Source organism: Scomber scombrus, chromosome 14 (assembly GCF_963691925.1).
Source record: "Scomber scombrus chromosome 14, fScoSco1.1, whole genome shotgun sequence".
Lineage (NCBI taxonomy): Eukaryota > Metazoa > Chordata > Actinopteri > Scombriformes > Scombridae > Scomber > Scomber scombrus.
The window spans coordinates 6368603-6383751 of NC_084983.1; the positions used below are offsets into that span (position 1 = coordinate 6368603).

Genomic DNA, 15149 nt, shown 5'->3' on the forward strand with positions numbered 1-15149 from the left:
TTCCTCTTGACGTCATTCTTGCCCTCTGGCTTTGAAATACAAATACAGCTCTGGTAATTGCTCAGATGACTTTGGGTAAACACAGGACAGGTTTTCTAATTGCTGATTATCTTAAGTATAGGACTCAGTAAAGTGTTTGGTTAACTATTTTCAAGATGGACACCTCTTAATTTAAGCATACAGCTGATATTCAGTCACAAATAAAACTGTGGCATAAATAAAAAATATAAACATATTAAGTACCATTTTCAGAGACTTTATTTCCTTGCTGACTTTGCAACAAATCACAAATTACAAGCCATGTTTTTCTCTCTCTCTCTTTTTTTTTTTTTGTCAGTTGCCATGATGATTTTGGATGGAAAATGCTATCTTTTTAAGCTTAAAATCAGTCATGCATATGTTTGCCAATCATGCATCAGCCTAGTTCCAAAGCCAAACAAAAACTGAGCATGCATTAACATAAAGTTTTTTGCAAATAGCCCCAGGTCTGCTCTCACTGCTTGCACTGCATCTCTGTCCTTGAGCAAGGCACTTATCTCCTTTAGCTCCAGGGGCGCTGATGTGCAGCTGACTGTTAAAGTCTACAAGCCAAAAAAGAAAAAAAGAATTTCCCTATATAATAAACAATAAAATGACATCATTAACCATAACCTACAAATTACCCAACTGCACCATATAGCACAGGTGAGGACTGACAGGTGTTTTAAGCACCCTGCTCTAAAAGCTGCATGTTTGGGGTCGTTGCAAAACCTCCGCTCAGGTACGCGCAGCCAATCGGAGCGCAGGAGGGAGTGCACAACAGAGAGGAGGCGGTCCTCTCCGGCACACACACAGCACACCTTCAGATGGAGATGAAGTAGCAGCAGCAGCAGTCGATCAACAGAGCGACAGCAGCGTCTCTTACCGAGGATCCGGAGGTTTTGTTCAGGGGGGACAGGTGACAGCGCACACCGACCGACATCAAACCGCCTGAGCGTCCATCGGTGGAAATTACTGCTCTTTCACACAGACACACACACCCCCCGCGCGCACCCTCCGATTGCCTCAATAGATGTTACTCAACTACATGCACTCCGATCTGATCATCTAAGCCCGGTCCACCAAGATGGAAAATGCGCACACTAAATCGGCGACTGAAGTTTTAGCCAACTTCGGCGTGAACGAAAACACTGGGCTGAATCTGGAGCAAGTCAAAGTCAATTTTGAGAAATATGGACCGAACGGTGAGTACTTTTTCAAACCTGCTATTATCTTCTTCTTTTTAAAAAAAAAACATTCTTAATTTCAGTGCAGATCTGGTGCGTATTTCACCCAATCGATTGATTTGACAGGAAATCCAAGTGCTGCCATTATATTTGAAGGTGCTGCAATTCGTGCGCTATCATGTTCCTTCTGGCGCACAGTCAGTGGAAATAAAGTGGCACATTCATTGATGCACATCCATGTATTGAGATTATTCAGCGCGCATTGCACCAGCTAAAGTGGAGACATTGAGACGCAACTGGACACAGGAGACATCGATGCAAGAAGGGTTAATTGAATTTAAACTCTAATTGGTTGAAATAAGTCACTCATTACGACTTTTTTTTTTTTTTTTTTTTAAATTTTTTTTATTCTGCTGGTCCCTTGAAGTTGCCTCATGTCAGGTTTCTGCATATAGTTCCAAAAATAAAGCTTAATTCTCAAATAAAACAAACCTGCATTCCCTCCTGACAAGACCCTAGTATGTGCTGCTGTAAGTGTGTGTGTGTGTGTGTGTGTGTGTGTGTATGGACAGACATCCCTGGCTGTTATACAGTGATCAGGAAGTGCAGAGCAGGCAGGCAGGCTCGGACAACTGGAGTGGAAGGAGATGAGGTAGATAATGCAACACCAAATCTTGATCAACCTGTTTTCACTTTCAACAGTTACACTCCACGTGGCTTATACTTTCCGGTTCAAATGACAAGATAATATAGAGCAGTGGATGTGTGAGGACATTTGAAAAAAAAGAGATCATTTTACGTGAGTGATAAGGATCATAAAGGCACCAACTTTCACTGTCAGAACAGCAACAGAGCAAGCAAAGTCTGCTTAGAGCTGATAAAAAAACATTAAAAAAAATTGCCTACTTTTTTGAAAATTGATTAATTTCAATAATTTTGCAAGCTTTTCTTTATCAGAAGTCATTATAAGTTGAATAATTGAGATTTCGGACTGTTTGGACTCTGGGAAATTGATATGAGACTTTTTACACACTGTAATTCATAAAAATTCACAACACATCAATTAAAAAAATATACAAAAAAATAATCATCAGTTTCAGCCCTATACAACTCTCTTGCATCACTATTTCTAAGGTGACAATATATCTTCTGTTAAACAGTGTGCATCATCTCACATACTAAACCCCCCCCACCCTCCCCTCCCCTCCCCATCATCTTTTACACTCAGCTGGTGTTTGATGGGTATTTTCGTGTTGGCATCACCACACCTTTCCCCTCCTGTCATTTGCATGGGTGGCCAAGCTGTGGAGTAGAGCAAGCATATTGTGCCAGCCTAACAGTAGCCCTTTTGTTGCAGCTCAGCCACTTTACCCAGGGGCTTGTGATGACTTCATGGAAAAAGCAACGTCTTGCCACAGATAACATCTCTTTCGCTTTTAGCTGTGAACTTCCCGCCTGTGTGAGCGCGTACAGATAAATACTTGAGAGAAGGGAATACCCTTTTCCCTTTTTTGGTGGGGGTTGACTGTTATTAGGTTATCCGATCTTAACTGCTCCTTCACTGGCCAAAAAGGGGCAAAAACTGCATTAGAAATTGGCACGGGTTTTGTTTACTATTTTAGTACATGTCATTGCATGACTGATGTACGGCTGCTAAACGGCTCCTTCCCCTCTGCTGAGAAACCGCAGACTTTGTAGCTGCATGCAAGGGCTCTGTGTGAGCCTTGGTGTTTAGTTCCAGGGGGTGTCCGTTCAAAGCAGTTTGCGGGTAGTAAGATTACCTCACTCCCACTGCCATGCATGCACCGAGTTTCCATATGGGGCTGTCAGTATTATCAGCATCATTAACCTAAATCAATATGTCCACAACCAAGATGTCCACTGGTGCTGGAGACTGAGCTCACATAGGCTCAAGCAGTGTTTGTCTCAGTGTGGACATCAGAGGGCAACCAGAGGGGGGTGGGGGCTGACACGATCTGCTGTCATTTCACCATCGGAACACCGCTCCAAGTGTCCCACCCACATACTGGGATGATATGACATGTGTGACATGTCTCCAATGGGTGAATGAGGTTTTCACGCTCAATCAGCCTCTTCATCTCTGGGATAGAGAAGAGGGGGTTTAACCACCAATCCAAGCATGATGAGAGTATCTCGTCTAGTGCTGCAACTACTGATCATTTTCATTATCTGTTGATTTTTTTCTCAATTCATTGATTAATTGTTCAGTCTATGATTGTTCTTGTATTGTATCCTCCAATGTTGTTTTGTCCAACCAACAGTCTAAAATCCCCAGAATATTCTGTTTACTTTCCTAAGAGTATGAATCATTGCATTTGAGAAGCAGAAACCAGCATTGGGGGCATTTTTTCCTTAAAATGAGATTAGATTAGATTCTTTATTGTCATTGTACAAAACATACAATGAAATTCAGGTGCACTCAAGGACCAGGCTCAAAACAAAATAAAATAAATGCATCCATTCATTCACTCATACTCTCATCTACACAGCCAAACAAAATAATGAGAAAACAATTAAATAGTTGCATATTCATTTTCTGTTCATCAACTCACCGTTGCAGCTCTAGTCTTGCCTCATTTCTTCTTTACATAACTTAGACTGTTGAGAAAGTGTTGAAACTGCTTTGAGGTTAGATGTACGGACGAAATTATAAGACTTTAATTCTTAACTTAGTATAGATGGCTGAGTTTTCCCATTCATTTGTCTTTAATGGCAGAATGTGATGAAAGAAAGTGTTTCAGCACTCTTGTCTAATTAGGAAGCTTTGGTAAACAGGCGAGTTCAATTGATTGATTTGACGTTGTTATTTTTATGATGCTCGTACTAGTTATAGGTAAGCACGTCAACTTTAGCTTTTTCATAGCCTATTGTACTGTAGGTGAATAGAGGTGAAAGGTGTCGAGGATTCACGGCTTTACGTCTGCCTTTCATGTGCTCAGCGTCAGAGTTTCTGATCCCTTCTCTAAGATGTTGGAAAATTAGCTTAGCCTCCACATCTGGACAGTCTTTTCTACAAAGCAGTGTGTCTGTGCTGCAGCAAGGACGCAGCCTCCATTTATGGTCCACTAGCAGCCCCTTTTATTTCCAACTTCATACACTCCTTAAACACAAACAAACCCACAGATACGGGATTCCTGCTAATTTACTGTCAAGAACTACAAGCACCTTCATTTACAAGACAGTTTATCACCTTCATTGTGAAATAGTTGGTTCTGATGTAGTAGAGGAAGTCACAGGCCTCTCTCTTTCTCTCCCCCCCCCCGTCTCTCTCTCTCTCTCTCTCTCTCTCTCTCTCTCTCTCTCGCTCTCTCGCACACACATCACACACTCGCAATGTCTGTGTGTGGGTGCACAAAGAATGTTTGTGCTGTTACAGCTTGTGGTGGTTGATGATTGTGTCCTGTGTGCTCACAGCCTCGATTTCAAAGGCACAGTTCGCTCATTTTTTTGGAAGGTGTCAGAAAAAGGGCATGAACTTTTTTTTTTTTTATGGGAGGAGGGAGGGGGGGTGGTGGTGACGACCTAGGCAGCAATTTTCAGAGGAGCTGACACACAAGTGAAGGAGAGGAATTTTTCACTGAGTAATTTATTGATTTATCTTCTTTTCTAACATTTAAGAGATTTTTGTGCTTTATAATCTTACAAATGATGCTGTCAGAACTGTAAACTATAGTGAAATAAAAAAGGCATCATTAATTAAAGCAAATGACTCTTTAAATGACTTTGCACAGCTGGAGAGCCTTCAGAGTCTGTCAGAGGGCTGCAATCATGTCACATGACACTCCCTCCAGGAGAAGAGTACAGTTGTGCAACATATTCTGGTTAAACAACCTAGCACCATCATCAGTCTCCAATGTTAAACACATATGTTGACTTTTAGCCAGAATAAAACACAGTCTCTTTCAGCAATGTCGAGGACAATCTGCCCAACATCCGCTGATGGCAATAAAGATAAATCAATGTTATTCATCTGCTGGTTTGCGCTGTCTGCACACAAGCTCCTCTGAGCCTCTGATCATTTCATTTGCATTAAAGTTACTACAAGCAACTTTTGTGTTGTCTTTTTAGTTGATTTTGGCGGCCCCTGTGGACAAAAGCAGTAGTGTTTCATAGATTGAAAACCGCATTTCCCATGAGCGCTACCACCTCGTGTCGTAAAGGTCTCGATCTAGCATTTGTTTTGGAAGCGGATGAAAGAAAGATTTTTGCAGGATGCATAGCGATGATGTTTGTGGCTATGTAAGAGGTCATTTTTAGTATTCTTCAAGGCTGCATTCACACCAAATCTGGTATTTCAGTACCTTCCTGCAGGGTTTTGCGAAGGTGTGGGCGTGTTTATTTAGTGCTTTAGAACATTACCACTGTGAAACAATCAGAAAATGATGTTTTATTTATCTCATTCACTGCTTTGTTCTTGCTACCGCCGCTCGATCATTCACTCATTCACGCTCTAGCTCACTTGACCACCGCCGTCCTATCTCTCTCTCTTTCTCGTGCTTTGATCTCGCTTTTGGAAACTAACATTACTCATCTTAGTAACGTCTTTGCACTCCCCTATTCTTCTAAATGTAATGCTGAAAATGATTCTAAATGCCTAATAACCCATCTTCTTGCTGATGGTTTAATTTGCTTATGTATATCATATAGAGGCTTAAATTGAGACAGTTTCATAAGCAGTAAAAACTCCTCATAGTTGCTTTAATATTAATTGCTGTTAGATTATTAGATGTGTGTGCATGTTTTTCAGAAGAGGATACAGTAACCCCCTTGGCACCAGAAAGGTCTATTGTTTTTCCGTCACTGATGCAATCCCAAATGCATCTGACATTGATCACCGGGTGAATGGGTGATACCATCCCTCGTGAATTATGCAGTGTTTTTAAACTTTCTTCACTCACTTTTTGCCACAAATAATAATTACAACTTCCTCTTGCGGGATCTCACTCGAGGTGTTTTTTTTTCTTCCTGTTCTGCAACTCAACATAAAAGGAGCCTGACTTACTCGCTCCTGCGTTTGAAATACGACAGACATTCTGCAGTTTCCTGCTCCTCCTCCTCCTCCTCCTTCACGCCGACACGCTCACGAGCGCCCAATGCAATACCCTCCTCGAGCGCCTTCCACTTTGACTGTCGCCCGTTCTGAAAATGTGTCCGGCTAAGAGTTGACTCGAGGTAATTGTGTTGGAGTTATGTGGGCTGAGAGAGGAGAGTTAAGTTGTAGAAAAAGTAATTTGGAGTCCTTGGGGTGTTGAGTCACTTCCCTGTTCTAGTGGGCTTTGTGTGTGCCTGCCCAGCTGCCTTCAAAGGAGCCGTGATCCTGTTCTGGCTTGTCACTCGTCATTGCCTTCTTCTCTCCCACCTCTGCAATTGTCAGTCACCATCATGCCCTCGCGTTAAGACGATGACGCACCGCCGCTGTCGTCTCCCCCACATTACGGCCAGGTCCAGCAGGGATGTGTACTCAAAAGGTGTTTGTGTTTCAAGTAGCTTGTGTATAGAGCTTGTTCTGTGCGGTATGTGGCAGCCCTCTGGGTATATTGTAAAGTCAAAACAAGGTAATATAAATGCACTCAGAGAGATGAGCTGTGTGCACAGGATAATACATGTAAAGTGTGGATCTCATGACCTGTCTGGAAAAATAAGTAAACATTATAGAGAATGTCATGTGTTTTTTGGAAGTGATGGCTAAACCTGTTCAGCTTTACTGGGATAGGTTTAAGACAACACGCAACAATGAAAAGCAGACCGTCAAAACAGAAAATGACATGAAGAGACATGAATGATTTTTTTCCCATCTTGGTTCATTTAATCATGTCATAATGAATAGTTGTTGTAATTTTATTCTAAATTCTTTTTTATTTATTTTTAATACCTCATGATGAATTCAAACTGATAACAAATTAGTGAATTTGAACTGAATTGTAAGACATTGGATGCATTTTATTAGATTCATTGAAATGCATAATTTATAATGCTTTTAGATAATTGTTGTACTTTTGAACACTTATGACATCTCCTCACTACCTCCTTTTGTTATGAAAGAGAAAGACATCATTAAAATGCTGTTAAATTGTGAATGTAACTTTTAATACTGATACTAATTTATAGTAAAATAACACAGTAATTCCACTTTTAAGCACATTTCAAATATCAAACTCCCAAAGATGTAAAGTATAAGTCTGAAATGTATACTTTCCTTTCAAAAGACACACAAAAAAACGCTATAGTCTGCTGCAAAATGTTACTCAAAATACAGTAAATGGTGCATTTCATCGCAACTATTTTCAGTTGCAGTTGCAGGTGAGTATTTACAGCAGCAGGACGGTTTAGGTGTGATTGACTCAAAATAAGCTAGAGTGCTCGTTGTTTATCACGATGCATCAACATGTCACTCTGTGCAACCATGTGGCTCATTGATGTGTTATGAGTTTTATATCACATATTTTTGTGAAAAAAATGGCACCATCTTTTACAACTGCATACACATCCAGATGTCTAGTGGCTGTATTTCAATTTTTTTTTAACCATTTCAAAACAATGTGCAGATTTTGGAGCAGCCTTCATCTCCTCAAGGCTCACATCAGTAAAGTTGTACTGTATCGACCAACAAATTTGATTGGATGGAAATGTCGCTCTGGTTTCTAAACCTAGAATAAACCCTATAAATAGCATGGTGTTAACACAGTTTTTTTCAATCTGCTGTTTGGGGAATTGCTGACTATCTTTCATAGAATTCAGCTTCTCCAATTGGCTACTGGCTAGCTGGGTGCCATCCTCCTCGCCGGCCTATTGAGATATTCAAAAAATGGTTCTTTGCACAGCTGTGACCTTAAAGAGGAAGCTTTGAGCCCTCACGAGATATCAGCTCTGTGCTAATCACCTCATGCATGTCCTGCTCAGTTGACAGGCCCTTTTCCTTTTCCTCTGTAACCGGCCAGTAGAGCTCATCATGGTGTGAGTGCTAAAATGTGTAGTGAGGCACTTTTTGGCGTGTTTCAGAGTCTTTATTTAAACCTAAATCTAATGTGCGAGGAAGATGTGTACATGTATGTGTGCATTCAGAGAGCAGATAGTCAACGCATCAACACATGTTTTATCTTTGGTAGTCATCTGTAGTTTCACTTCGTAGTATCTCAGATAATATGACGTGCAAAATGGTTGCGGTAAACAAACTTGCCTCGCCCAAAATGAGTTGCTTTCAAGATAAAATAGTTAAAAATGTCTTTTCAGTGACATGTTTGGCACTGTTTATGGAAACTATAAAAATGGATTAAAATCTGAATTTAAAATATACCATATACTGTCACTGACATGCACTGGTGAATGCTCCAGATACTTTCACAGGAGGAATAGGAGAGTGATGCTGCTTTCATTATTCTGTTGAACATCACAAGGAAAAATCCAGTCTCTTTTTCCCTGACCACAGCTCGATGACGTCAGAGACAGTCTGGCCAATTGGCTGTCGCAGCAGCCGTGGAGCTGAGTCCCATGTCATTCGGTGTCTTAATTGGCTAGAAAAAGATAAAAATCTCCACTTTGAAACTAAATCTCCTCCTTCGACACGACGGTCTCTCAGAAACGAGCCACACAAAAAGAATTTATCGCAGTGCAGCTTTGACAGTTGATGGTATTTGCTCTGGGTGTCTCCAGCATGCAGGGAATTATAGCATCATCTGTTGATCAAATACTGCAGATAAAAGATATTAGTGTTGTTGCACAGGACATCTCGCTCCTCTCTACTAGTGTCCTTTTTCCCCCTGTGCACAGTAATGTAAATCTTTGCCTCATTCAAAATAAACCATTATTTCCTTTCTTCATTCAGAGCATGCAATAGTAAACTAAAGTCAAAACCATTCAAGCATCCAGCCTGAATGTGTCAGCAGGTTTTTAAACTTTTGCCTTATGTGAGTTGGGAAAATGTTACTGCAGCTTGAGACTAATTCAACTGCTGTGTTGGGAAAATCTACTGCTTATTTAAACAACTTTGAAACTACTTTTCCCATTTTACGCTTCCAAGTGTGATGCTTTTACATAAATAGTTTGGCTAAAAATACAACCAAAATATAAAACCTTTTAAATTATTATTATCATTATTATTATTGTTAGTAGTAGTAGTAGTAATGGTAGTAGTAGTAGTAGTCATTTTAACACCTTAGAAATTGTGTCAAACCAGATATAAAAATTGTTATTTTTTGTTGGATCCATGTATTTGAGGAAAGTAGCTTTCATCCTGTATGAAAGGTTTGTGGTCCTATAATAAATGAAGAGTATCTACGTGTCGGGGCTCTGGGTCCTCGTTTCATTGTGCTGCAGAAAAATGATTAGCGACTTGGTACCACATCCTCCTCTGCTCCTGTTCAGATTCTCAGTGTGCTTTCCAGCAGTAGGGAGGTCGACGGGGCACCTAAAGATAGCAGCTGACACTCAGCCACTTGACATGGATGACTCCCTCAGAGAAGGGAAGCCCTCCACTGACATTTATGTAAATGAAGGAAACACTGACTTTGTCAGACTGCTGAAGTGTCTTCTGCAGTTACCTCCAGTGCCCTCTGTGTAGCAGAGATAATCATGTTAGGGAGGAGAACGTGGTACATTTATAATTCATTTGATATGGGTAATGCATTCAGACCTTTTCTGTTGGGAGAGTGAGCGGATATAGGAAGCGATAATACATTATGTCATTAGGGTTTACCATCATGGTATTTATAGGTCTGTTCTATGCTCTAATGGTTGGTGATACCTTCTGAAGGAGCAAAAGTCTTGCAACTATCCTTAGATGCCTCCATTCTTCCTGCTCACACTTCCCCAGCTGGCTGTTTTTAATGGAGGTGTGTCTGTTTGCCGGCTTGCTATCACGTATGCTGACTGTGTGTTAGCAGTCTGCCGAGGCCAGAAATGAGCTTTTTCTTTTTTTGATGCCTGCATTGTTGTATCAAGGCCCTGCTGATTACATAACAGTTATTCTTGGTCAATTTTGACAAACACTGGCACATTACCTCACGAAACACTAGTTTTCAAGGGGCCGCCATGAGCCAAGTTGCCATGGTAACTGTTGAAAAACTTTCTCATGTTTTTTAGTTTGCAGAAGAGGACGTGCTTGTTAATACTGCTTAACCACTCTCAGATGTGATGTTTACTGGGGATCCTAATAATCCGGAGTGTAATTTGTTAATGGACTCAGTCAGACTAGAAAGAGAAGGTAAGAAGCTCTTGCAGATAGATAGATGGCCAGGTTCCTGCTTTTCTTCCTGACTCGCTGGACACAGAAACCCTGCTCCCTGCTGTTGTTGGCAACTGTCTCCAGGAAGTGTCTCCCCTCTGCTCGCCGCTGCTCGCTTTTCAGCAGCGTGTAAACAAGCTCTTTTATTCATTGTCTGGGCCTGGAGGGAGGAGGTGGGGGTGGGGGGGGGGGGGGGGGGGGGGGGGGGTGGGGGGGAGGGAGGGGCTGTGGGAAGGTGCTGTGGGGACACGATGTGGGGACACAGAGAGAGTTGAAGTCAGTATTCAGGAATGCGCCTGGGCAAGCCTCGGGTTGACACAGCCCAGATGACTGTGAGGGAATCCTTGGCAGAGGGAAGCCGGGGAACCCCGCTCAACACCTCCAGCCCTCTCCCTCCCTCTCTCTCTCTCTCTCTCTCTTTCTCTCTCCCTCTCTCCCTCTTTCCCCTTTCATCTGTCTTGTCCTTTCAGTCAGTCCGTCTTTGTCTGCAGCAGCCGAGTCGCAGCCAGCCTGTCTGCCATAAAAACATTATACAACCGAGGAGGCACAGTAATGGGGAAACAGGCTTATGTCAGACTGGTGGAGCATGGAAAACAGCAGAACCCACTTCTTCACATTTCTGCTGCCGCTGCTGGCAGAGTGCAACCAGAAGTCCCCCGTGAGTTCAACCGTGTCCAGGCTGAACTCTGAAAAGCCTCCAGACAGCAAGTTTGAAAAGCTATTGACAATGACTCAACAGCTATTATTATACAGGCCGAGAATGGTCAGTCACGGAGCCAAGAGCCGACTTCTGCCCACGGACCAGTCGTCCCGAGGAGGTTGTTGTTGTTTAATAGATTATGCAAAATGAATAATATTCAGCAGATCCTGAGTTTGAATGGATGCATTATCAAATCAAACGTCTGGGCCTTAATGCAGCCTCAAAGCAAAGAAGCCCTCTCTCTGTGTTCTTACATTTGGATTGCAACAATCTGCTTCTCTCCTGCTGGTTTTATTACAAGCCAAATTTAAGAGTTATTCCACTTGAAATTATCAGCAATTAACAAAATCCCCATATGCAGTGTCTGACAAATCCCCAGATTGATTTGAACTGTATTTTTAACCACAGAAAAACACATTAGATAAAATCCCAGAAGCCATGATTTGAAATAATTTCTCTTTTTCCCGCCAGCGGCATGTGTAATGAGAGCGGCCGCAAGGTTTTTGTGTTTTTGGAAGCAGGCTGCGGGCTCACGTCATGGCCCTTCCTCTTTCCAGCCCCCCTCTTTCCACAGGGTCACGTTTAAAACTCGTGGTCAAAACATGCTGGAGAAACACGGGGTTTCCACTGCACTCCAAGGGAGTGTGCTGCTGTCATTTAGGGTTACAGCCCGTACTGTCCCTTCAAAATTGTGCCGCTTTCCCCTAATCGCTTTGTAATGCATCCTGTAATTTAAGCTTTTACGTTCATATTTATATATAAATGGGTGTAGGATGTCGTAGAAGAAAAAAAAAAAGGTGAGGTAAGACTTTTATAAAAGGCATTGGTTCTCTTGGGTTCGTCTCTCCGGTGGCAGTACGTGTGAAAACTCTCACCTTCGCCAGAAAGAAATGAAATACTTTGGTGAAAAATAACTCCCGATATCTCCACACATGCAGACAGTGTGCAGACATATTATGCCATCATCACTCTTCAATGTTTTTCAGATGGGATGGATGATGTTTGCCACATTGGACCTGTTCAGTCATAGCTTTGCGTCGGACTTGACGAGGACCTGACAAATGCGGTGACTAAGCACGCTTGTGTCTCATTTTGATGACACTGATCAACAGTACTTGTCAATCGGAATGTTTTTAGAACATGACTGATGTGTTTTCTGTTCGCACCAGTGACTCATGTGCGTGGTGGGTGTTGTGTTCTGCTCAGATCAAATCCGAGGGGACAAGATGCTCGGCTTGTCTCAAAATGCCGAAAAAAAACCTTCAAAAAAACACAGCTTGTCTTTGGTTTTAAGAAAGAATGGAGGGATATGAATGGAGTCTTTGTTTTGTTTTTCCTTTTTTGGTAGCTTGCTTACTTACTAATGCAACAAGACTATGTCAAAACCTAGAATATGACTGGACCATGGATGGTCAATGTGCAAATGTGTGGCCAATTTGTTACAGGAATAGTCAAGTGTCTACAATGTGACTTCCTGCATATTAAATGTTCATCTGCAGTTTTCTGTAGTATGTATGTATGTACTGAAGTAGCTTATTAAATGACATGGTTAAGACACTTTGTTAAAAATAAATAAATAAAGAAAAAAGGTTATAAATGCAGTTGCAAGTATACTTTCCACTCATCTTGTTCATGTTTGATTTGAAAGAGAGCTCATTCTAGTTTTTAATTATAACTATTCTAATGATCTGTTAATTATCTGTTGCCGTTTCATCTGTTTCTGTCAGCTGATGTCTGTAAACATATGGTCTCACCCATATGTTTACGCAGGATTAGCATACCAGGCTAACAGTCAGTCAGCAGTGCGACTTTAAACGCACCGTGAGGTCTTTCAGAGCACACAAACACTGTAAACACACCTGTCACATGCCCAGCACGGTGCTGTTAAACTAACTGGAAACACAGCGGCTACAACTTATTTTCATACACTCTATGGGCTAAGACTTATTTTCCTCCGCTGTAAATGACCCATGAGGACATAATTCTTCAGTCAGATTCATTTTGAAAGAACAACGGCCAATGGAGAAAGTCCAACACTTGGCCACCCAATGGTGTAACTTCATCACTCAGTGAGTCAGTCTGGGATAGACATTTGGGGTTATAGGGCTGCTCCATGGACGGCCAAGCCAAAAAAACAGGATTTAGTGCAGGAAGCAACCTCTGCACTGAAACCAACTCTGTCCAGCAGTTTGGAGACTGAGGCGCCAGCGTGCATGTCAATGACATCACTCCAGTCCTGAAACATGGTCCAAGGAAACACACAGAGGGAATTCTGCACTAAAAATATGTACTTGTTTTGACAAATTTGGATGGCTGAAGTCTCATATAAACTCCAGATAGACTTTGGAACATATTTTTACACAAAGCAAGGACTATGGATTTTGTCCAAAGACATAAAATGAACATCAATATAAGACTAAATAAATAAATATCTAATAAATATCAGCAAAATCTCACATTTTAGAAACTGGAAACAGTGAAGTTTTTTTAAATAATTTTTTGCTTAATAAATTACTTAAACTTATTATCAAAACTGCACTTAGCCGTATGTAGGTTGTAGTAGGTAAGAGAGCAGCATGGAGAGAGATAGGTAGAGATGTGTTTGCATATCAGTAGGCAAAAACTTTGTTTTCATTTCCAAAACAACGTTGCTGAGGTCTAATCCATTCATCTCTCCCTTGTCCTCCTCCTGATCTAACAACAGGTGAGGGAGGTGTGTGTGGTGCCAACAGTCCTCTGCAGCTGCATATCACGTTAACTCTAAGCACCTCCCACTTTTGAGCAATCCAATCGAATGCAAAGGATTTAATTTAAATCTCTCTTGTAACTGTACACCGCTCAGATACCATCACATACAGAAACTAAAGATGTTCTAACTTCCGTTTCATGGGGCTTTTAAGTATCATGTTAGGCTATGTGCTGAAGTGCTGAAATGCTTTTTTGAGTACCAGAAAAAACTGGCACAGTAACTATCATAAAACCTTTAGCAACACACAGTAGTAGCAAAACCTTTTTTTTATCAGATGTGATTTCTTTTAAAGGGAAACTGAGTAATATGGAAACATTGATGACAAATAAGCCTGTAAGATTAAAGATGCATGTGTTTTAGAAAATGGGGTCATTATTACACAACAGTGCAGTACATGCAGTGATTTGAAACCATTTGTGGGTAGGCAAACCATCAGCGATTTGTAGTTAACCATTACGAGAGCAGAAGATGAGCAATCAAACTGCTATCAAGGTCTTGTGAAGCTCAGTGCTGTTTGTTATCACGACGCCTGTGTTCACCATGTCTTCTGAAAGGCATTCTGCAGCTGAGCTGGACGCCTCAAGCTACACTAAAAGTGCTGATGACGGAATTGAAAACATTAGGAGTTGAGAATCCTATAAAGATTTATTTGTCTCAATTGCATAACCAAGAGCTGGAATGGTATTTATCCATGTCAATAATAATAATGATACAAGAGCAGACCACAATCCACAGCTTGAAAAACTACAGTGTTGCTGTGTTGCCTTCCTGTTTTGAACATTGCATCATCATAACTAAGCTGAATTACTCTGCAGAGCAATTTGTGCGTGCCCGTGCATCACAAAGCTAGACTGAGTTAATCTAATGTATTATCTGCTCTTTGTCTTTCTCCTCCACCACCCCCCCCCCCCCCACCCCCCCTTCTCCCCACCCCGGCCTTCTCCATTCTCCACGGCTCCGCCAATTCGATTCCTCTACAACCGGCGTGGTGTGACATCCACAGAGCTCCCTGCTGAAGAAGGTAAATATTGATTTTTCCAGTGTGCACCGATCCTCCTCCTCCTCCCTTTACTACCTGATTAAATGTCTAGAGCCAGGATCTTTTCTCCTCGGTAGACTGAGGTGTAAACTTTGGTAGTGTACACTGCTGTAGCTTTCCACCCATGGACACACACACCTCTACTCTTCTGTAAACACAGGGATAGTCTTACTTTATGGCTGCTTATCAGTGCGAGGAAACTTTAGTCAAAACAT

At 41.6% G+C, this 15149-nt stretch overlaps 1 protein-coding gene across 1 annotated transcript in view; it reads left to right on the top strand.

Moving 5' to 3' along the window:
* The first annotated feature begins 876 nt into the window (after positions 1 to 876).
* Positions 877 to 15149, top strand: part of atp2a3 (ATPase sarcoplasmic/endoplasmic reticulum Ca2+ transporting 3) — a 48780-nt gene continuing 34507 nt past the window's right edge. Inside the window, exons 1-2 of the mRNA XM_062433796.1 lie at positions 877 to 1223; positions 14899 to 14916. Of these exons, the coding sequence (XP_062289780.1) occupies positions 1106 to 1223; positions 14899 to 14916 (136 nt within the window). The 5' untranslated portion in view covers positions 877 to 1105. The remainder of the gene's footprint in view (positions 1224 to 14898; positions 14917 to 15149) is intronic.